The following is a 24,612-nucleotide window of genomic DNA, read 5'->3' on the forward strand; positions in this document are numbered from 1 at the left end:
GGTTGGGTTGGATTATGTTGGGTTAGATTGGGTTGGGTTCGATTAGGTTATGTTGGGTTGGGTTGGGTTGGGCTCTGTTGGGTTTGGTTGGGTTGGGTTGGGTTATGTTGGGTTTGGTTGAGTTATGTTGGGTTAGGTTTGGTTGGGTTATGTTGGGTTCGGTTGGGTTTGGTTGGATTAAGTTGTGTTGGGTTGGGTTATGTTGGGTTGAGTTTGGTTGGATTATGTAGGGTGGGGTTGGTTGGGTTGGACCCGACGCAACACGAATTAACTTGGCCTGACCCGTCCTAATACGTCCTCACCTGACCTGTCCTGACTTAAACTGTCTCTATATGACCCTAACTAACGCGATCTGACCTAACGACCCGACCCAACTTAACCTTACCGGACTCGACATGACCCGACTTCACCTGAACTGACACCACCTAACCTGACCCGACCTAATGTGACTAGACTTTACCTGTCCTGACCGAACCCAAACTGGCATGACCTAAACCGACGTAGCACGAGCTAACGCGACCTGACCATACCCAATGCGACCTGACCTGGCCCGACCCGACCTGAATGGAATTGACCCAACCTGATCTGACCCGACATGATCTAATTCGACCTGAAATGACCCGACTTCACCTGACCTAATCCGACCATGCCCGACCTGAATTGACCTATTCTGACGCAACACGAATTAATCCGACCTTGCCAGACCCAATACAACTTGACCTGATCCAACCCGACCTGAACTGATTCCACCTGATCTGACCCGAAATGCCCAGACGTTACCTGTCCTGACCTAACCTGACGAGACGACCCCTACATCTAGTGCTACTAGACACCAAAAACGTAACGTTTATCACTTACCTGTTACATGAACCCTGGTGAACCGTATCGGACAAGGCATAATCTCCTGACACCGGACACAACTCACTGACTACCGAGTACTGCATTTCTAGACCGCAACGCCGAATGTTCTACACATCAGTTGCCGAATGCCTTGCAACAAACAAGGGGCGCCAACAGATACAAGGCACAATACCTTTCACGTCCGTAGGTTTCCACATACTATCCACTAGTTGTTGAATGCCGTCATAGGAACACTACGCCGAACGGCGCTTATCTGAAACAAAGTACCGTGCATCAAATACCGAGAATACCCAATCGACGACACCAAATGTCGCACCCCTGGCACAACGTTCAGAACGTCGGACCTGGATACCAAAAATATATTTCACACCACACATAGTACCGAACGTGGACACCGCACCCCATCTTTCCTGACACCGCACCCTGATACAACACTCCCGACCTCCAGCGCCTCACACTCTCGTACAGCACCTCAGTACCTTACCCCTGACCCCTAGTTCCGAATTTCTAATACCGGCACGGACCCCTATATCGCACTCTTCATACCGGACATCGAAATCTGACTAGGGACCTCCGGCCTCTGCAGCAAACACCGCACCCCGATTCCGGAATATTGCTGTCCGAATACCGCATGGGATACCTGGCACAACATTCGCGACCTCGAGATAGGGCCACTCCCGCATGAGGCGTTCAACACACATCGGAAGCGGATTTGAGATACCAGATCTGGGAGTGGCGTTAGATGTGTGTATGGTGTTACGCGATAGGTGGCATAACTGGGGCATGAAGTGTGTGGCCATTTGCTGTGGATGTGCGGTGTCGCATTTAGGGTACGAGACTTGGGTGTGGGATATGGTGATATGAGGCTCGAATTCAGATGAACAGAAAAATAACAAGTACACAGCGTAGCATTATTAAACAAATAACATATGACAACTTCGAAACTTACTGTACAGTTGTTTAAGAAAATGTACTTCTTATGTATTTCAAACTAATAAAAACACTAGAATGTTAAATGTACTCACTATGAATCATTAACTCATCTTCTATAGCTATAGCATGCATAGCGCCTTAATGTAATTATGAACTTATTTATCAGTTTATATGAATAAACAGTATAATGGCCTTTATTCCCACCATTATTGACTGCCAATTGTTGTTAGGGTAGCGGTAAGCAGCAAACAACAAAGTCCAGGGAGTCCTACAGCACAGTAGACTATTAAGTCAATGATCTGTAAATAACCGACAAGAAAAACAAATTAACTGTTATAAAAGAAATAATATGAAACATATAACAAAAAAGCACCATAAACGAAATGAAGTAGCAAAATTAACAAAAGTAGCCCAATGTCAAATGAACTCACTGATATTTATGATCAGCTCAGCTATCTATCAATCTTCTTCTCTGTTTTTCTTCTTTGTTTTTATTAATAGTGAACACCTATTACTTAAACAGCTTGCTAATAGTAAAGTGCTCGTTTCTTATAAAAAGCAACTGAAACTTTTCGAACATTGCACTGATGAATTTTATACTAGTTTTGTTAATAAAAACTCCCTTGTATCATCACAGGAAGATGGTTCAGCGTTGCTTTAAGACATCATTATCACCTAACCAACATATAGTCAGCAACTAAGAAGAAGGGATTACTGACTTAAGAATTAAATGCTCACACAATCACATAGATGATTCTCAGATACTGCCCTTCCATTTGACTGCAAATTCGTTCTAGGTTAATTATAAGCAGAAAACAACAAAGTCCAGGGAGTCCTACAGCACAGTAGACTATTAAGTCAACTATCTGCAAAAAATCGATAAGAAAAACAAATTAATTATGTCATTAAGTAAATACCATAAAATAAATAACAAAAACGCACCAAAAACCAACTGAAATACCAAAATTAACAAAAGCATTACAATGAAGAAACCAACACATTACAAAGCACGATAAATTGTCAAAATAACAGCATCACATTACCATAGATGCATGTTAACCTCAATTTATGCTATGAAGAAAATGGGTGCGTTCCATACGACTAACGATACATGAAAGGAAAAATACCAGACAAAGCAAAGCATACCCTGGTCAAATTAAATAAACATGTTGCATTTTCAAAAATTTAGCCTATAATATAATGTCCAAATGAACTCACTATTACATATGATCCATTCAGCCTCCTTACTAACATTACCTGCATACCCTACTGAAGTAATTGTCAAACGGCTCCTCTATTCATTGAGTGATTTAAATAAGTGTAACTTTTTATAAATTAATTGTGATTACGAATTACTTAAACAGCTTGCTAATAGTAAAGTGCTCGTTTCTCATAAAACGCAAGTTAACGTTTTCGAACATTGTACTGGTGAATTTTATANTGCTAATAGTAAAGTGCTCGTTTCTTATAAAAAGCAAGTTAACCTTTTCGAACATTGTACTGGTGAATTTTATATTAGTTTTGTTAATAAAAACTCCCTTGTATCATCACAGGAAGGTGGTTCAGTGTTGCTTTAAGACATCATTGTAACTTTGTATAATTAATTGTGATTACGAATTACTTAAACAGCTTGCTAATAGTAAAGTGCTCGTTTCTTATAAAAAGCAAGTTAACCTTTTCGAACATTGTACTGGGGAATTTTATACTAGTTTTGTTAATAAAAACTCCCTTGTATCATCACAGGAAGGTGGTTCAGTGTTGCTTTAAGACATCATAATCACTTAATCAACATATGGTCAACAACTAAGAACAAGGGATTACTTACTTAAGAATTAGATGCTGACACAATCACAAACACGATCCCCTGATATTGCATTGCCATTTGACTGCAAATTCGTTATAGGTTAATGGTAAGCAGCAAACAACAAAGTCCAGAGAGTCCTACACTACAGTAGACTATTAAGTCAACCATCTTAAAATAATCGACATGAAAAACAAATTAACAAATTGATTTAGTAAATAACATGAAATAAATAACAAAAACGCACCAAAAACCAACTGAAATACCAAAATCAACAAAAGTATTACAATGAAGAAGCATACACATTACAAAACACAATAAATTGTCAAAATAACAGTATCACATTACCGTAGATGCATGTTAACCTCAATTTATGCTATGAAGAAATTGGGTGCGTTCCATGCGACAACGATACATGAACGGAAAAATACCAGACAGAGCAAAGCATACCCTGGTCAAATTAAATAAACATGTTACAGTTTCAAAAATTTAGCCTATAATATAATGTCCAAATGAACTCACTATTAGATATGATCCGTTCAGCCTCTTTACTAGCATTACCTGCATACCCTACTGGAATAATTATCAAACGGCTCCTCTGTTCATAAGTGTAGCTATTAATAAATTAATTGTGATTTCGAATTACTTAAACGGCTTCCTAAAAATAAAAAGCAAGTTAATGTTTCGAACAATGTACTGGTGAAGTTTATACTAGTGTTGTAATTAAAACTCGCTTGCATCATCACACGAAGGCGGCTAAGCATTCTTTAAGACATTACAATAACTTATTCGTCATATACACAACAAAAAAAACAAGGATCACTTACTTAAGAATTAGATGCTAACAAACAAGAGGATTTTAACAAAAAATGGTTCAAAATATTCGGCGGTTACTTATGTCCATTTGGTCCTTGCGTGGGGTTTCTTCTACGTCGCTCATATGATTTTGACATTCTTAGATGTAAAAAGAGATTTTAAAAATTAGGGGTGCAAAAAGCACACCGGTTACTTCTGTCCATATTGTCCTTGCGTGGGGCTCCTTTTACGTCCCTCATGTGAAATTGACGATCTTAGACCCTATAGTAAGGGAGAAAATAAACTTTCAATATTGCTTAATTAAAATAATAGTATAAACAAGACGATTTTAAAAATGAGCGGTGCAAAATGCTCACCGGTTATTTCTGCCCTTATTATCCTTGTGTGAGGCTCCTTCCACGTTCTCTGAAAGATTTTGAGAATCTTAGCCCCTATAATAGGGTTGAAATTGAACTTTTAACTTTTGCAAAACACTCAACGGTTACTTCTATTTATATTGTCCTTACGTGGGGCTCTTTCTGTGTCCCTCATGTGATAGTCATAGACCCTATAATAAAGGAGAAACTAAAGTTTCAATATTGCTTAATTAAAATAAAAACGTCATTCGGTGTTGATGAAAAATTCAAAATTTTTAAAAATGTTTATATTTTTTTCCTTCGTAATTAAATTTTTCCTGTACACTACGGTACGGACCAACTATTGGTGAAAGCATTTTTGACTGACCATGATTAGGCCTAGAGAGCCCCTAATAATATGGACCAACAAGTACCACATTAGGAGATTCAACTCTTCTGGTATTGACCTTTTTCAGACAGAATGACAAGGATTGGGGGGTTGTTTCTTTAAGCGATGGACAGGCCACAATTAGGCCTACAGAGCCCCCAATGGTATGCACCAATAATCACCACGTTAGGAGATTCAACTTTTCTCGTTTTGACCTTCTTCAGGCAAAATGGTGACGGTTAGGGGGGGTTTCTTCTTTAAGCGATATAGATATTGGCCACGATAAGGTCTACAGCGCCCCCGTGATGTGGACGTGTAATCACCACATTACGAGGTTCAGCTTTTCTGGCTTTCACCTTATTAAAGCAAAGTGGTAAAGTCTGGGGGTTTACCTCTTCTTGCGATGCATTAACCACAAATAGGCCTACAGATCCCCCAATGATGTGGACGAATGATCATCATATTACGAGATTGAACTTTTCTGGTTTTCACCTTTTTCTGGCAAAGTGGTAAACGCCAGGAAGGTTGGCTCTCGTGTAGACAAAAAGGAAATGTAATGAATACACAAGTGTGTTATTTTAATGGAATATATTGATTTTACATATTCAAAACAAAACATATGGTTACATGTTAAAAGTAACGTGACATGTTAATTGTGGGGTCACATTTAATTGATTCAGCCTAGACACGAGATTATGCTCTGAACGAATAAGGCGAATTCTTTGAGGCCGACATGCGTATAAACGGAAAAATAACAAATATACAGTGTACTGTTATTAAACAAAATATACTCTTCTATTTAAAAATTAGACGTTTAGAAAATGTTAAATGTACCCATTATCTGATACCATTAATTTAGTCTTGTTTGTAATAAAATTTTATAGTTATTTCTTTTTAATCTAAGTAGAATTGTGATTTCTTTTGAGTCAAAAGAAAAAGTACCTTTTTTAATTCGTAGGAAAATTAATAGACGGAAAGCCCAAAGTTTTTGGCTGTGCTTAACCAATCTGCTCTTGATACGTAACATCCTCCCAAAATCCTTAAACCAGTAAACGATTCTCTGCCATGCATTACCCGCCAATTATCGATTAACAAAATTGTACCGGGTATTAATTTTATATTAAGTTCATTGTTTTTATTTCCAATTTCTGCCCCAAATGCTGTGTACGCTTTATAAAAATTTAGTATCTTTTCGGAAGGAAGTGTTCTTAGTACTGCTCTATCATAAACATTAAATCTAAAAATACGTAGTCTTATGCAACTACATTAACACTTGCATGTCGTTATGAATATAAGATACAAAATTATATACAATGTAAGACTGAGTTTCCTCATTCTACATGTAATAATACACAGTATCATGCATATTCTACATTTTACACGCGCATAAAGAAAATGAAATAGTTCTAAAAGTCTCGAAAACAATAGAAGGGCGTGTAATAATTTTTTTTTGTTTTATACATAGGCAAATAATGTGAAAGAAACCTTACCGAATTTGCCATAAGTCCTTTGTTAATGGATGATGTTTAATTATATGATCGATGTTACTGTAATGAACGCCTTCGTCCACATATTCCCATTCAATTACATTTTTTGTTAAAGTATCGTACAACTCTGGACGGTTGTTTTTTAAATTAGTGGCGGCGTTGAATCCGTCAACCAATAGTGTATTTCCTCCTGTACCCTCATAAGAAAGCATGTGAAATGCTATTAAACTAAAACAAGTGTACAAGCAAGCATATTAACACAAAAATTGCGTAAAATTTTTGGCTCATGCCATTCGTTTTACTTAAATCACAAAAGATCGTCAGGGTTTGATATTACTGTTATCTACAAGCATGTACGTGATAATACATAAATACATCTGTCTATATTGTATTCCACCACTGGTCGCTTCCGCGGTGAGTGTTTTGCGATTGAAAAGAGAATAGTTGTTCCTGGTGCCGTTCTTTTGTGTTTACCTCGGATCCTAGCCTTCCGATTTCCCGTGGCTTTCAAACGCCTATCGTAGTGCATCCATATTGATGGCCCCGACTTACTGACTTTATTCGCTTTTCGCGATTTTTTCCTGTGTTGCATCAACAGCTGCAAAAGTGTTCATGACGTCGGACGAGAGTGTGGTGTAGTGTGCGTGTTGCGGTCGTTTTCCGATAATCGCCATTGAAAATAAAAGCTCACCAAATACCCGTTCATCGATTTTTCTTACCCTCTCGTACAACCGTTCGGTCCTCGGCAACTCCGAAGTACCTAAAGACGCTTCGACCACATCCACGTCGACATCGTCAAACTGCCTTTGTATACAGGGTACCAGTACTGCCTTATCGTGATCGACAGGTGGCCAGCAGGCCATTACCGTCGTCAAGGCTCTCGTTGACCGATGGATCAATCTTTACAATACCCTTCTGCCCTTCACCTCAGATTAAGGGTTCAAGTTCACCAGGCTTCTAGGAGTCTCCAGAATCCACGCGACGCCTTTCCACCCACAGTCCAACGGGATGGTGAAGCGCTAACATCGCACCAAGGAAGGTGCTCTCATGTGCGACCCAGAGACACCATGGCCGAACCGGCTTCCCTTCGTCCTACTCGGCCTCCGTACAGCTTATAAAGAGGACCGGAAAGCATCTCCTTCTCAAAAGCTTTATGACACGTCCCTCAGGGTGGCCGGCGACTTCTTTTCCACCACGAGTCCTGCCCGTCCTCCTGCACGGAGATTGTCTACCGTATCGTTAAGTCTGGAGGCAGTTACGACGTCCAGGCATATCCCCGAAATTTCGCCCTTATACTATAAATACCCGTTTTTTTTTGCAACAAGTTTAGAAAAGATTATAACAAGAATAAGGCATTTGAAGTACATAATATAACAAGTAGGGATTGGTATTTAAGTTTCGGTATTCATATTTTGAATGTAACTGATATTTCAAATGAATGTCATTCAATAAAAGTTCTCACCCAGCGGCTTCTGTCCAATATGTGTTATCAGTATGTGGTGCTAAAAAACTATCAGTGTAGGCTGTGTCATTGTGAAGATAATTGTTGGTCACTTGCCACATGTCACCAAAATGTGTCTTATTAACAGGGAAAAAAGTCGTTATAGCATTTTCGGTAGCATTAAGCGTCGGCTCGATCTACATAAAATGAGAAAATAGATAAACAAATAACATATTATAAATAACGCTATCCTTACGCCAGCAATAAATGCAAATCCGTATTTTAAAAGAGATTTAAGTAATTTTATTTGGCACTTGGTCTTATTCTTTTTAATTTCATCTAAAGAAATTGAGTTATCCACAATATCGCTTCCCGTATCTTTATTCCAAAAAAAATATTCTCTCTGACGTACAATAGGCTGGTGTACATTTTTGAGCCATTCTAAAGAAAATTCAGAACTATGCCCGTCGTCCCCTGAAAAATAATAGGTAATTGCATTTTGAGGAGTATAATTTATAATTACAGAAACCATGGGGGCATCTCAAATAAAATTCGAAAAAACACGTCTTATTAAAGGTGCAAATTGAACTTACATATAACTGACAGTTGTTTTTCTTCAAGGTGATACTGGATGGGTTTAACATTTAACGGGATATCCAATATATGATAAGATTTTTGAAATGTTCTGCTATTGATGCATTCTCCACATCTGTAAATTGCCATTAATTAAAAACGAATGAAAGTTATAAAAATAAAAGAGAAAATTACCTACAGTGATCTCTCAACCAAAAATAGTAAAGCATTTGTGAAGGATTACCGTTTTCTTCGTTTCCATGTGTAAATATTATTTTGAAATGATCGTGAAATGGTTTTAGCGAGAGACGCCCTTAAAAAATGAGTAGGTACGTGTTTACATAATTAATAAACCATAACAATAAAGTAGGTACATAATCATTACTCACTTAATTCGATTTCGGTATGGAATATGGTCAATTTGAGCAATTCCTTAGTTCCTCTTATCATGTTCACTTTTCAATAAACTAATATAAATTACCAAGTTTATACGTATGATGGTGAGAACATTACAAAATGATTCTTAATTATCTCTGTCGTAAGAGATAAGAGATCACTGACGGTCAGTTTCATATTTCACTGCGCGATAATAACAAAACATTAGAGAATTTTCGAACAAAAAATTGACACCTTATTGAAAAAATCTATCTAAATAAAATAAATCATACTGTGGAAATTTTTATGCTTTTTGAATGCCTCAAATATCAGTACTTATTGATTAATGTCTTTGACCATCAATTGTCTAATTATGTTTAAGTACATAATGAACGTACAGCAATAACAAATGCGTAGGTGGTTAATAACATCTTTCTTTCATCAAATGTCCAAACTCATGCGTACTATTATGGCTTACTTAAATGTTGCATTTGTGGCATTGATTATATCGGTACATAGTTGTGATCGTTACATAACTGCTGTGGCAGAAGAAAGGTCATTTGGTGAATCGTTTTATAAATGCATGTCACTATCATACATGTAAATACCTAGAAGGGTACAAGATCAAAATGGGTTTCGTGTCCATACAGGGTGTTCATTAAGTGTATGTCATTTGGAACGAAGAATATTGCATGTTTTCCTGCCGTGAATATTTCATTCATATTATGTGACTTTCCGACATAAAAAGGCTTATTGCTTGACAGCATTGTCAGGTTTCTTTTGAACAAAAAAAAATGGTAACAAGAGGTTATTTGTTTTTCGTTTTTTTACTTTACTTTGGAATGGAATGTGCCTGTATTCAATAAATCTTGTGACTTTTAATATACCATTTGGAGATATATAATTAAAATACCCACACAATGGTATTTTATAGACCTCGATAGGACGATTTGTCTTCGAGAAAAATGGGAAATGCACTTGAAAGTAACGCGATTCGTTAAATGCATTCCATTCTACATACGTATAAGTAAGCAAAAAAAAAACAGAAAATAACTTTTTACCGTTTTTGATATTCAAAAAAAACGCCATTTCATTTCTGGTTTCCTTTTTTTATAAAGAAAAATACTGTTTAATGTAAATACTATATTCTTTACATATGTATGTAAGTAACTGAAGTAGTCGATGTTATTGAGGTAGACACTATGGCTACGTCCCATTATAATAATAATAATAATATAACGGCGTCGGCGTCACCGTGCCGTCACGACGCGTCATCGTGTTCCGTGTTACGGTTGGCAAGTGAAAGTTCTTCCTCAGGGCCTACTTGCTAAGTGGTAGAATCTGTGTGAACGGCGATCTTGTCTTTGCGGTTTGTACGGTCAGTATTCACGTCAGTCGTACACACACCTCCTGTTTGTCCATTCGTAGACAATTTTTATAAATAATGCATTTTAATAAATTGACGATTATTAATTAACTGTGCGAGAACGCGACGATTATTGTTAAGCCTTGGCTATCGTTATAAATTGGCGTCTCATTACTAGACTTCTTAGATAAGAACGAAAGTGTTGATAACTTTTTTTTTTGTTATTTACTGAAGTGAACTTAATTAAAGGATACTCTGCAAATTTCACCCGAGGTACGTATCTAATCCTCAGAAGCGTAGCCTTGGTTAGGGTGCTGGGTGGGCTACGCCGTTGTAGGTTTTAAGTCCCATATTACCCAGATATTATTAGTTCCGTAAAAATAACAATAAAAATAAAGTAGGTACTTACAATAAAGTCTTATATAACTGAAAATGCTTTGAATTCCACGACAATAGGTATTATTACGTACTTACTTACGCTATTATGCACCTAATACGCAAAGAATACCTCAGATCGCATGTTAATTTCCTCCCCTAGGCTTGGTGCGTATATTATTTTTCAGTACTCCCCGGACAGGAAGTGGAACTTTCTTGGATAAATACCGCTAAATAAAAGCACCGCATTGTCTTACATTAATAAGTGAAGCGTCACGTTGCTGCTAATACTCCTCCCCTGCTACATGTATAAATTATACATTAGAGCGTTCATTATTCATTATTTATGTTCTTGTACTCCTAGAATCGGTTATAAATCACATTTGGACAGAAAAATGTCTTTTGGAAGTTTCTACTCAGAGACATATTAGAGGCAGAAAGGGAAGTTAGGAGGGGTAAAGGTAGACCTAGATTAGACTACTGTTCGCAAATAGTTAAGGATATGGGTTGCTCTAGCTTTGAGGAAATACGAAGATTAGCGCAAGATAGGAAAGAGTGGAGATGCGGGTCCAACCAGTCTTAGGACTGACGACCTTATGATGATGATGGAAGTTTCTCTGAAAACCATCTCTTATTGTTTTCAGATTTCATAATGAGTAAATAAAAAGAACCACCGCATAATTCTATGAAGGGAACAATTTTGTTTCAGTTAGTCGCGTTTGAACGTTAACCGGTCATTTGGTTATTTAAACAATTAATCGTAAAACCAACTTACTGGTATTTTATACATTTGAAATTTATAGTAACAATATAACTACTTATTAATAATAGTTATATTTTCTATAGAACCCGTTGATACGGATCTACAAGCTTTTTTTAGGTACGTCGGAAAGACGAATTTTTTACATTTAAATTCTTACGTATGAAGAATAATATAAAAATAAACAGTATTGTAACTGGAAACTGGAGTTTTTCGGATACTGTCATGCAGTTAGTTACAAATGTTAAAAGCTTCATTTATTCGATTAAAGGATTGAAAGAAAATGAGGTCACCGGCCGAAAACATTCCGGGGACCTTTTAAGAATAGTACCCGTATAATAACACCAAAAAAGTGCAGAAAATCACTTTATTACAGGTATATATATCATTGTTTAAACATATATTAATAGCAAAACTGACCTGATAGCTGAAGCTGCAGCCCCACCTACCTCCCCGTCTTTGAATCCGGTACTACTATCGACCCCACAAGTGTAGACATGTAATTAATAAACACAAAATCCTTTTAAATTCAGACACAAACGACCTTTAAATAGATTTTGTCTCTATACGGATTAACCTTCGAAACGGCTGTTTAACCGATTTCGATGTAGCATTATACATATGCAGATGTACACGAAGAGGGGGTTGTTCAGAACAATCTAGGTTAATACCTTTTGTCTATCTGGAAGCGGTTGAACCGATTTCGATGGGACTTTTTCGCGCGAACAGTCATGGGTAAAAGCTAGTTTAAAATGAAAACGACGCTGTTTTCTACACACTGTACATGTTTCAAAAACAAATCCTGTTAGGTATGTCATACACAAATTGGAAGTTGTAGTATTCATAAAGAATAATTACTTCTTAGAATATAGCACTTATACAGTAGCTATCAAACAAAAATAACCAATGTACCTAATTGTTAATTTTCAAACACATTTGTTTTCGGTAATGAGCACTTCAAACGAATAAGTTGTTATAATAATATTTAATATATGCAAAATAATCCAAGCAATTTATGGAATGACATGACTTGCATTGGAAGTTTTAAAAGTAATTAACAGCAACAACGTCGCCTGAAGAAATATGTATTAACAGTATAGGCGAAATATGGCCACGTAATGATTGCTGTGTCGGTAAAACTTCAAAAATTATATGCACAACTTAAAGCAGAATTTGAAATTACCTAATTAGTTCACTTGTGTGTGCTCCAAGCCAACATTTTTGTTATTTTCATTTCAGTTATAAAATTGTGTGAAAAAATCGGAACCGAACTCTCAAAAAATGCTAAACCTTAATTCTACGAAAAGCATACGAAATTTGACGGTTTTTTCGTTTTATCACCACTAACAAACAGTTACACTTCATTCTGTCGCAATGTCTTAAGCAAAAATGAACAGAAAAATAAATTTTGTAGCAAATTTTCTGTACATAAAGAACGGCTTACAAATGTATAGCTCAAATCTCTAAAATCTGTAGGTACACTTTGAATGATTCGACCTACTCTTACCTTACTAGTCAGATGATATTTTTCGTACATAGTTCAAAATTGCCTATTATATTAATATAAAATAGATCACGTTGTTCAAGTTACTGCAGTAATCTACTTTTGAAGAGTAGTAAATTCCTTGTAAAACAAGAACTATAAAGCTTTGTGGTAGACTAAGCTGAAGCTGAATAACGATAAATCCAACAAGTTCCCGTTAATACTTCTAAAGAAAAAACTTTAAAACAAAATATAGAGAATGTAATTCTTAAAGTTGGAATTAAGGACTAAAAATATCAGTCTTATTACTTCTATGCGTGTTTCGTATTTTCTCCAATTAGATTCAATTTCTTTTTGAAACTATCAATAGTGACAATTTGACCAAACAATAAACATCGTTTAAACACTTTAAGTTTGTTTTATCGATTCTATTTAGTCATTTCGTTTTTATAAACCCACCCTTAAATCACTCAAACCCTTTTTTTAGTACTTACTTATATTCAAATAGTGTAGAAAAAACATTCATAATCGTACCTTTAAAAAATAATTGATGCATCTTCATATAAACTTTATTCCCTATTTAGTGATGGAATTAGAAACTGCTTAAAAACATTTTCTGGAAATTTTAAAACATTCCTCCTAATGGACCCCCAGGAGTCCACCAGTTTATTACAAAGATCAAAATGTTGCCAATCGCGTTTGTTTTTAATTAAGGAACTGTAAATATTTTAAAATGCCTACGTATAAACAGTACAGTACTAAAAAAAAATTGGACGCTTACATTGCTAACGTTGGTTAAACTTTACGAGATACATCATAATTATGTACAAAAATCTGTTTCTGCTGTCTAATGAAAAAACAACCCTAAACATTGTATATTCTATGGTTGTACGACCCCCGTCCGTCATATAGGTACACTACACCCGAGACGGGTCGCTAGTTCCATAACAAATTATTTTTTGTGAGTTGAAGATTTAATTTCGTTTGGCTTTAATGAAGGAATTATTATAGGTGAATGTATATTACAAACAAAACAAAAATTGATACCTAAAAAACGTTGTGATATCTATTCGTTTTTCGTTACTATGTACATGTATGTGTGCTGATATTTTCCTCATATTTGTATTTTATACGATAGAATGTGGAAATTATTTTTGTAGTCGATGAAACCGAACTAATTAGAAATTTAGATTTGTATCAGCAAGAAAAAATTGCCTACTTGTAGAACAGATTACCTTCCAAGCAGCTTACTTAATTTCTCCAAACAAATTCAAATGGCAGAGTATTACTCGTAATTAGTAACACTTGGCAAGCTTATTTACAAATAATTTCCTGCTAATGATGTTTGTGCCGTGAGAGCGCTTTTTGTCAATTAGTTTCAACGAATTAAATTAATTTTATTTCTATTTGTTAGATGAACATAAAATAAACTCTTGTAGATACATATATAATTTACTATTTTTCTTTTTAGTAGGTTTATAACTTGATACTTATAAGCGAGAGCCCTCCTTTATTGAGGTCGAAGCAGGATTGACCATGAGGGGTACCGCGTGGTGCCTGCTCGTGGCTATAGTAATAGGATTGACTGTGAGAAGCTCGTCATCTCTCTCAGCTCAACTTCCCAAAACGAGTGCTAGCCAAATGGCACTTAACAGGACAATGATGATGAAGGCAAGGACGAGTTCGGCGAAATCGTCACTTCAAAGTGGACAGACACCTGTAAGAGCAGAACCGAGCAACAACAACAACAGGTTGGTACATAAAGTAAGAGAATCACGTAAGTTAAGGATGAAAGTATGAAGAGAAACTAAAGCCAAATATAAATTAGGCTGCATTCCCATGCTGCCCTTATCACCTATTTACGCTGCAGACCTTTTCGTTTTGCAATTTTAATTAGAAATAATTGTTGACTGGTTTTGAGGTAGTCCAACATCCCAAATTAGGCGATTTTCCTTCACTCACGAACTGGCCACCGGCTCAGCTTTAGACGAATATTTTTCAATTTGAATAAATGCAGTTAAGATTTAAAACGACCCTTATCGGCCCAACTCTTTTACGTCGTATGCACGCTGTCATTATAAAAGAAGGCATTACACTTTTATTACAGGAAGGTTTGTACATGGTACGTGATCACAAGTTGTTAACATTCAAACTCAGCGAAAATTATAAAATGTTATCCTTATATACAAACAGTATCATCATAAACGGCATTCACGTTATCTACAAGAAATCTCTCCATTTCCCTTCATCATTTGACGTTTTAAGCAATTAATTCATCAAAACTATCTCTACAAATATTAGGTACGCACATGGTATGTATTATGGTAGTTATAGTTACAGTTATTTGAGGGAATTTAAAAATATAATGTTACATCATGATATGAGAAGAAAGGTGTGTCTGCTGAAATATCCATTTGCCGGACTGTTTTGATCATTAAAAAAAAGAAAAGAAGAAAAGAACGAACGGGTTACGTGCATGAAGAGAATGTCTCAATGATATACACACGTACATTGATACATAAGTATTCAGATATATGTATGTAGGTACATATACTTTATATCGTTTCTGTTGACCGCGACTACGATGGTGTCGTAATACACATTTATTTTGCTAAGGCACAGGTATCGAATACCTCTAGCAATAAATGTATGTAATGTACCTATGTACCACTTACACTTGCCCATTTGCCTGTTTCCTTTAAATTCGCAATCTCTTTTTATTTATGGACGCCAGTAAGTTTCGTTGTATATACATATAAAAAATTTTTCGATCTATGGCTGAACGGTCGGGAAGTTATTGTTAGTTCTGCTAGAACAAACTCGGACTGTCATTAGATTGCGTAAGAATAAATTGTTGCAAAGTCTTATACAATTATTGTTAGTTCTCTCATCATCCAGAAATGCATTTTTTCCAAAATGGAACGAGACGGTTCATTAGACTTGATCTAATCAATAACCACCACTGTTATCAATTAGTTTTAAAAACTGAAGGTCAATTTTTAAAAACTCTAGTCGTTCATTCATTTTATGTTGTTTCCAAATAACAAACAAATAAGTGAGAACATTACTAGAATGAGTTCATGCGCCGTTACTTTTTGAATTGATTCGTACAAAGCACAGGCTATATCGTGCAAACGATTCCTTCATTCTTGGTGATCCTTTTTTTCTTTTTGACGAGATTGATAATTAGACCAGTTAAATTACACTTATTATTATTCAAAACGTAAATACGTAGATATATATTGGTACTTATCAACATTACTATACACCTTTGATTGTCACGTCGCCGTCGGTAAATATGAAACCGTATTGGTACGTCTTGATATTGAAACTATTGGTGAGCAGCAGGAGGTTTATTGTTTTTGTACCCTCCGGTGAAATAGAAAGTGAATGCAAAAAGGTACTTTAATAAATCAAGGATATACTTATTGTCCTATTATGATAATAGCATGTAGACAGTGTAAATGTGTACGTTATGTGAAAAGTTATAATGAAGCACGCTATCGGAAATTAGATTAACGTACAGGCCACTATTTTTACAGTAATATGCCTACATACAGTGGGATTAAAATAAAATCGTTAGAAACTTGGAAAGAAATAGAACCGCTCAATCTTCACGATTAGGAAAATGATAGGTTCACAAACAAAGCAAAAAGTGAGGAGTAAATCTTAATCACTAAACAGGCTAATATACATGAAATTAGATAATACGTTAACACTATTACATATATTGTTATTGTCCTCTGTCCTCATTAGCTTAAAGTCTATTTCATCATCATCATAAGTCGTCAATCCTAAAACTGGTTGGATACGCACCTCCACTCTTTCGAATCCTGAACTGATCTTCACATTTCCTTAAAACACTACTCCTCTTAGCTGTTACTTCTGCCTCTAATATGTCTATGACTAGCCCTTCATGCCTGAGGAAAGTGTCCTACCAACCTATGTCATCTGTTTCTTATTGACTTCCATAGTGCCCTCGTTCTCCTATTCTTTCCAGTACCTCCTCATTTCTAACCTTCTCTATCCACGGTATCCTCATCATTCGCCTGCAACACCACATTTCGAACGATTCTAACCTTTTCATTTCCGCCGTAACCACCATCCACGTTTTGAACCCGTACAACGTCGTATTCCAAACCCACACCTTTAACAATCTTTTTTGAATTTCGAAATTAACGGTTCGTATTGTAGTTTGTCATTTATGTAATTTAGTAGGTGTATAGTAATTTTTATTCAAATAGATTTACACACAAATTTTGATTATTAATAAAATAAGTACCTGCAGATACAATGTTTCCTACGATCAAAAATAAAGTATGCGCGTATTTATACGTGCTATAAGATTATACATATACAACCTGGTGGGTACAGTATTACTATAAGCTACATACAATATTATTTCGAATCTGACACAGAACGTTGCCTTTTTTCTCAAAAGAAATAACCAAATGGTTAAGTAGGTAACCTTAGCTTGTTGACATGTGAAAATATAATTTGCATAACAATGTTACACGCACCTTTATTTAAATAAGCGTTCGGCAAGTCATTTTATAATACTTTTGAACACCAAGTGTTTCTTACACTGTTTTACTAATATAGGAGCATAAGTACCTATAAATTAATACCATTGCAGCGGATTAATTTGAAGCATTATACGCAAGGTATATATACATATATGTACCGATGTATCTATTAAAATTTCTATTACAAAAATTGTAAAACGGAAGTGTAATAAGCAAATAAAAAAATGCATCGCTTGGCGCCGTTTAACGTTGACAAACTGCTGGAAAATCACGAAAATATGTAGCAGGCGAGTACTATTCGTAGAAGATTCTCTGTAAAAATGAAACTACTTAATAGATCATTATGGAAATTAGTAGGATTCTGTTGTGGTGGTCAATGAATCAATAAAAAAAAGCGGCCAAGATAGATTAGATTACTGTTGGCAAACAGTTAAGGATGTAGGACGTTCTAGTTTTATGGAAATCCGAAGATTAACTCAGGATAGAAATGAGTGGAGGTGCGTATCCAACAAAGGGCGTTATAGAAGTTAATAGGAAATAGACGAAATAGACGAGACAGGTTGATAGGACAATCTCATACATGAATGGCTAGTTAGACTTGTTAGAAGCAGAAACAGGACTCAAGAGGGTCAGATTACTGTTCGCAAATAGTTGCTTGATAGGAAGAAATGGAAGTGCGTGTCCCACCAGTTTACTGTTGAAGACCTTACGATGATGACGATTCACCTTCAAAATTATTACTCGTGGTTCCGTGTCGAAAAAAAGGAAATTTTCGAAGCGTAAAAAAGAAACGTTTGTTTTATGGATAATTATTGTGAGCTTGTTGTTAAAATTGGAAATATATATTACTTATTGTTTACACATCTATGCATAAATATGTATATTAAGCTCAAATGTGAGTCAAGATGGTACGTACTTACTACACAATAACCAACGTAGATAAAATGATTATTAACGCATTGTTTAATGAATATGAAATGTTTATTTTACTAAAAACAAAAATTATCATACAATACTACAGAATCGTGGATAATTTTTGTTATACTTAGGTGCTTCTTAACAATGGCTCTTTCTAACAAAAAAAAATAATTCTGTGTAATAAGTGAGAACATCATTTACTTTGTTCTACTGTCACTTTGCAAGGTCTATCAATTTCCTTTAAAGAAATTAGTAGGATATAGAAATAGAATATGATTTTCAAATGTTTTATGGAGAAACAATATGAATTTCTGCGAGCGAAGCCGCGGGGAAAAGCTAGTAATAGATATATGCAGGCCGGGAAAACTGCGAGCAGTAAACAAAGAAACTTTTGTCGCTAATAATTTATTGTACTCTAAGCCTTGATCTCATAAAACAAGCTAAACAATGAATGCTGACACAAGAGGAGTAATTTTATTGTTAACAATTAAAAGAGTCATTGCTATTGCTAGTAATCGTCGTTTTCTGGAAAATTTTAGTAAACAAAGAATACGCTATTTAGGTATACTTGCATAATATATCGCATATAAGCAAGAATATAACTAAGATTTTATTTAAGGATGGGCTGAAAAAATTGCATTCGACCATTTGCTTATTAAAAATGAAGTTGAATTCCAAAGTGTAAGGTCAATCTAGTATCTACGTGAAAATATAGCAAAGTAAATAATGATGAAATGGTAAAAGACCGGCTTATTTAAGATTAAGATTAAGATTAAATACCATCATCATACAAAATTTAGAAATTGATATAAAGAATGACCGCATTAGTCGCCCATTTTCTCGCCCTCAAATTTTGTTTATATATAACTTGAATATAACTGCTAAATGATTATTAATGACGAGAGCAAGTTGAATACAAAATTATAAGAAGATAATATGTTTGCTTTCTGAGATAAGGGTATTAATGTATATCAGAAAAGCAGGTCATGAGTTATAGCAGAGTAATTGCGATGCTCTCAATATTTTTCGACGCAAAATCCGAATCTAATTAAATCGAAAGATGTGTACCTTCATAGATCAATCAATAATTTATTTTACAAAACTTGCATTCGGTTTTATAGCCATGCAAAAAGGGAGTCTTTTAAAAGATTATAACATTCTAAATACAATTATAAATATAAAATGTAATCAAAACGTAAATACGTAGCTGTAATAGTAAAGTTGCACACCTACTGCTACAGATAGGTGAAATTAAATAATTGACAATTACAGACGTAGAGATCTAGTTGTAAAATAAATATGGGTCTGAGATCAGCGCTTTATAAGTGACAACAATATATCGTAGAATATGTTTAAATAATTTTTTGAATCAAACAATTTGTTGAACTAATTGTTTCGAGTCAGGAAACCGACAGTTTTTAAAACAGTAGATTAAAATATCGAAGAAAATGTTATCGGCGTGGAGATTATTTATGTATGTGCGTAAATATACCTAGGTAGAAGTTCCTAAATTAATATTTTTACGGAAGAGCAGCGCGAAAAACAAAAAATAGGAAACGAACGGAAAGTCAACTGTTTCGCGTCAGCCGCAGTATATTCTATCTCTACCTAAGTCGCTCGAATTCGAAGCTTGCTAGAGATACGCTGAAGGATAATAATTATGTTTTTTTTTGCCTGATCTGTACCGCTGCCGCCTCTTACGTAACAACCCATTCGCATTCATTAATCACAACCAAGGCTACTTTCAGCAACAAACAAAATCGGACAGAGTTCCACATTTCAGTGCAACCAATACAATGGTACTTTTTTGTAGCATTTATCAAAATAGTGTATGTACGTGCATATTGTATACAGACAGGGGACGAAAATGATCAGTTCTATGTACATACACGCTCTAAGATTTCTCGATCTATACTTTCTATAAAATATGTATACTATTTATCGCAATACGCGTATATTATACATATAAAGGTCTTTTCAGTTTTGTTGAAACTTTCGCAAAGTATCGGACAGCAATAAAAAAATTTAAACGTGTAATTCAGAAAATATGCACAAATTAGCTTCAATGTGTGACGCTGCTCTTTTGAAATCAACTTTTTCTGATACATATAAGAATTTATAGCGGTAGATATTTTATTCACCCATTGATATACCACTTTATTGCAATAAAATATGCAATTTCTATTTTATCGTAATTTAAAAGAATAATTAGCATTAAATATGTGGGAAGTTGAATAGTAAAATTAAAATTGAATGCTCAAATTTTTACGAAATAATTTTTTCATCATCTACAATAAAATTTTCATGTACAGGCTTAAAAAATACTGATTTCAAAAAGCATGTATTGGAAAATCAAAATGCAGCCAAAATGCCTAAGAAGTCAAGTACCTACGGAAATAAATTATTACTATTTTACACTTTAATCCTATGTATATAAATTAATAAGAACCATGTAAATATTGAAATATATATGTATATGGAGTATTATGAGTATCTAAGCGTTAAATTTGTCAACCAGTAATGCAAATAAAACAAATGCTACGAAGATACATTAAGCACATTTTCCTGTTATTAAAATTAAAACCTTCACGCCGATCTCTTTAACTAAACTGGGTCAAATTATCGCGCCAGCATAGGTAAGCTTTACAAACCCGGCTACATTGTTTCTAAATCGCGAAAGTGCAGTCCAGTTTCGCACTTTTAGATTAGTTATAATCAGTCGGCATAATAAAAGAAAAAAGCCCAAGTCCAGTGCATTTAGTGGCTGACCCAAAAATTTCGGGTACATTTTGTTTTTTGTTCCTCATTTTCGTCGGAGACCTTAACTCTGAGTTTGTGTCTTTTCAAGAAATTGCTACGTGGTCTTTTTGAATACAAAATATTAATTAACTATTTTTATGCACTATTTTAGTACTTTTTAAAGTTGGTCTTGATTTTATTTCTTTAAATGATTGTCTCAAAAACCGCAATTAATTTAATCAGTAGATTACATAGTAATTGAAAATATGTCGTTTGTTTCTAATATATTTGTACATATTTTTTTATCTAGGGAAGAATATCTGTTCTCAGTATTCGAAGCAATAATATCCACATTAGAATCGAAATTACAAAGGATAGAAAACTTGGATAAAGCTGTTGAACATCTAATGAGACGAGTCGAAGGATTGGATTCGCGAGTAAACGATAATATAGGCAAAACCGAATCGATAATTGCCAAACTCGGTAATCTAGATATAAAACTATTTCAAAGTCCTTCCGCTAATGATGAACCGAGACCTTTTTCACTTCGATCTGACGAAAACAAAGAAAAACTAAACGATCGCCTAATCTCGTTGGATATAAAAGTCGAAAAAATCGACAGGAAACTTAACAATTTAAAAAATCAACTGGACAACAATAATCTTCCAGGGGAAGATATAAATGCAGAGGCAAGTGAAAAAAAACCGGTCAGCATGAATGTCGTGGAAATAACAAAAGCTCTAAACAGCGAAGTGATGAATCACATAAGTAAAGAGCTCAACCAGTTACGAACGGTTACCACCAATGTCGACAGAAAGCTTCAATTTCACATAAATTTGGTTTCCGATAATCTTGGAAAAGTGGTAAGAATGATGTCGGAAGTTCACGAGGCAGTTGTTGAACCGGAAGAAGCTAACGATGCAGGAGGAGGAATATTTTGGAACAATAAAACAACAACCACGATGCCCACTACACCTCCTCCATCGATAGTTAGAAATAGTAAAATTGACGCATTGGTTAAACAGATGCGTCCCATCATGACTGTTTCAGAAAAGATGGACGAAGTGTGGGACGTAGTGACCGGAACCAAGAGTTCAGTAGATAATCTTCTGCCGAAAACTGGAGAACTATTAATCCATACGCAAAGGCAAGAAAGAGCCATTGGTGAAATACATAACGACCTACGTGTTAAAACGAATAAGATTATACAAAATTTAGATATGGTCGAAAGGAGATTAAAAAAACAAGAAGATAACGTCGCAACTTTAGCTCAGCGGCCCGTTCCAGCTGAACTTCTTTTGGATCCTACAATAGACAGATTAGTTGAGTTCGATGCCAGTAGATATACTAGTGAAGACTATACGCACGATCAGGTACAACGAAATGTTTTTTTTTTTTGCATATGTAGGTGTATATTAGGGTGACACAGCAGCAATGAAGTTTCTTCAGTCTTTTAGTAAATTTGATCCACACTTCAGTACCTAATTTTTAATTATGAGGTTTTAATGTTTTATTTAGTTCACTTCCACAAAAGTGGTAGTTTATGTTCACTATTAAACTTTTTCCTTTTTGAGAGCATAGAAAATCCGAAGATTTTTTCTGAATTATCTACAAAAACCATTCTGTCCATCAAAAAAAAAAAACGCGACAAAGGCCTTTGTTTATTAGGTGCAGGAATATTTCCGTTATTAATTTTGTTTTTTATTCTTTAGCTAACAGAAACGACTACACCGATTGCAACGTTTACAACTTTGCCACCTTCCCTATCGCCAACTCCCTCCCCTTCTACTTTGTTAATAATAAATCAAACAATGTATAGCTCAATAGCGTCACCTGCACAACAGGCCACATCGACCAGTTCGGAAAAACGATCGGAAAAGCGAAAAGGAGGAATAATTTTCCCTAGCGTCAAAAACAAACCCTCGCCCCCGAATACTACATTCACAACCGACATGATTACCAACATTAAAGATGTTAGAGTAAGTTTATATTTGTTGCCTATTGTTTATACAATAAGTATATATATTTTACATACAGCGTGTTTGATAAATGTTTCATAAAAAATGTTTAAAGGATAGAAATTAACAGTTACATTGTGATTTTATTTCCTAGATTATTAGACGTACGAATCAGAAAAACCACGTACTTCACACCAGAATCTGATCAAAGTGATTAAGACAAAAGTAAAATATTATTTATTTTTATTTAAATGCATTAAAATTGTGTTAGCTCAGATACTAATCTTGAAAAACATTTCTTGGTTTTATTTTTTTTTTTCTTTTTAATGTAATAACAGTCAAAGAGAAAAAGGCGAAAATCGGTAAAAACACGATTGCGAGAGTTTAGAATAAAAAAATAATAATATAAAAATGGGCATGTATCATAAAATAAATCACTGGGGCTTTAGTACCCATCTTCACATTCAAATTGATAACTTATAAACTGCTGATGTCGCGATATTAAGCATTGATATTGACGATTGAAATTTGGTGTTAGTCACCTTTGTTTTCGGAAAAATACTAAGTCTAAATGTCTATATTTCCTACTCACTCCATTTTAATACGCAAAATACATATCATAAATATTTCTTTCGTAAAATTTCCATTTCTTTCGAATGGCACTATCAATTTTTATGTACAAATAAAACTTAAACAGTTATTTGCCAAAAAAACATATTTTTGCTCTTAAATTGTTCTAGCATACTTGAAGAATGTTGTTCACCACCTGGTTACAAATTTTTCCGAAGTGAAAATCTTCGTTCACTCCGCTAAAAAGTCAAAAGCATCTTTGTTACTTTTCTGATTCAAATATTATTTGTGAAAACTTTATCCTATTATTACTTGTTACCTAAGTACCTATCAAAAATTAGAATATGCTAACTTATATATTTGGAAATGTTTTCATTAAATAAACTTCTAATATTTCGTTGTTAATACAAAAAGTGATTTTAAACTGGTTTTAAACAACGAAAATCTGTTAACTATCTGTTAACTAACATTATTGGTACCCTTGAATTTTTTACAATATATACGTATCAACATTTTAGCATTTCGTGGTAATTGTTCTTATATTACATTGTAATGTAATAAGTATACGTATACAAGCCACGTGCAGTTTCTTAATGACTGCGTTATGATTTTTTAATGTTGCCTTTAAGGAATTTTTCATAAATTTAACATCCGTCAACAAAACTAACAAACTATTTGATATTAATATAATATTTAAGTTCGTCTTTAATAATTCATGACAAATTTTTTTCAATGTTACTCATTTTGCTTATAAAATATTCGTTTTAGGGCTATTCTTGTGTTGATTTCTTGAACGGGGGCATGAAAGATTCCGGTGTGTACTATCTTCAAATACGAGGTACGACTTACTGGTTTCTAAAAGTTTACTGCGAACAGGAGATCGCCGATGGAGGATGGACGGTAAGTT

The 24,612-nt window shown here is 34.7% G+C and overlaps 2 protein-coding genes across 13 annotated transcripts in view; one reads left to right on the forward strand and one right to left on the reverse strand.

Moving 5' to 3' along the window:
• Positions 1–177: 177 nt before the first annotated feature.
• LOC108741047 (trimethyllysine dioxygenase, mitochondrial) lies at positions 178–9,533 on the reverse strand. 10 transcript variants are annotated; one of them, XM_018475643.2, is made up of 15 exons: positions 9,025–9,533; positions 8,831–8,948; positions 8,656–8,771; positions 8,319–8,536; positions 8,084–8,259; positions 6,625–6,849; positions 4,918–4,958; positions 4,768–4,842; positions 4,423–4,672; positions 4,118–4,253; positions 3,620–3,766; positions 2,533–2,660; positions 2,226–2,469; positions 1,887–2,093; positions 178–1,114 (listed from the first exon to the last, which is right to left on the reverse strand). In XM_018475643.2, the coding sequence occupies exons 1-9, from the start codon at positions 9,083–9,085 to the stop codon at positions 4,647–4,649; spliced, it is 1,056 nt and encodes a 351-aa protein (XP_018331145.1). In that variant the 5' UTR covers positions 9,086–9,533; the 3' UTR covers positions 178–1,114; positions 1,887–2,093; positions 2,226–2,469; positions 2,533–2,660; positions 3,620–3,766; positions 4,118–4,253; positions 4,423–4,646. The 10 variants fall into 10 exon arrangements, with proteins under 10 accessions (XP_018331145.1, XP_018331143.1, XP_018331147.1 ...); XM_018475641.2 differs by lacking the exon at positions 178–1,114 and having other exon boundaries at positions 1,754–2,093; XM_018475645.2 differs by lacking the exon at positions 178–1,114 and having other exon boundaries at positions 1,754–2,093; positions 2,226–2,491.
• Positions 8,883–24,612, forward strand: part of LOC108741046 (angiopoietin-related protein 2) — a 19,500-nt gene continuing 3,770 nt past the window's right edge. Inside the window, exons 1-5 of one of the 3 annotated variants that reach the window (XM_018475636.2) lie at positions 8,883–8,964; positions 14,466–14,745; positions 21,488–22,550; positions 22,890–23,156; positions 24,474–24,605. In XM_018475636.2, coding sequence (XP_018331138.1) covers positions 14,531–14,745; positions 21,488–22,550; positions 22,890–23,156; positions 24,474–24,605 — 1,677 coding nt within the window. In that variant the 5' untranslated portion in view covers positions 8,883–8,964; positions 14,466–14,530. Of the gene's footprint in view, positions 8,965–10,164; positions 10,650–14,465; positions 14,746–21,487; positions 22,551–22,889; positions 23,157–24,473; positions 24,606–24,612 lie in introns of those variants that run through there. The other 2 variants (XM_018475635.2, XM_018475637.2) reach the window with 2 other exon arrangements.

The sequence above is a fragment of the Agrilus planipennis genome, unplaced genomic scaffold, assembly GCF_000699045.2.
Source record: "Agrilus planipennis isolate EAB-ADULT unplaced genomic scaffold, Apla_2.0 scaffold156, whole genome shotgun sequence".
NCBI lineage: Eukaryota > Metazoa > Arthropoda > Insecta > Coleoptera > Buprestidae > Agrilus > Agrilus planipennis.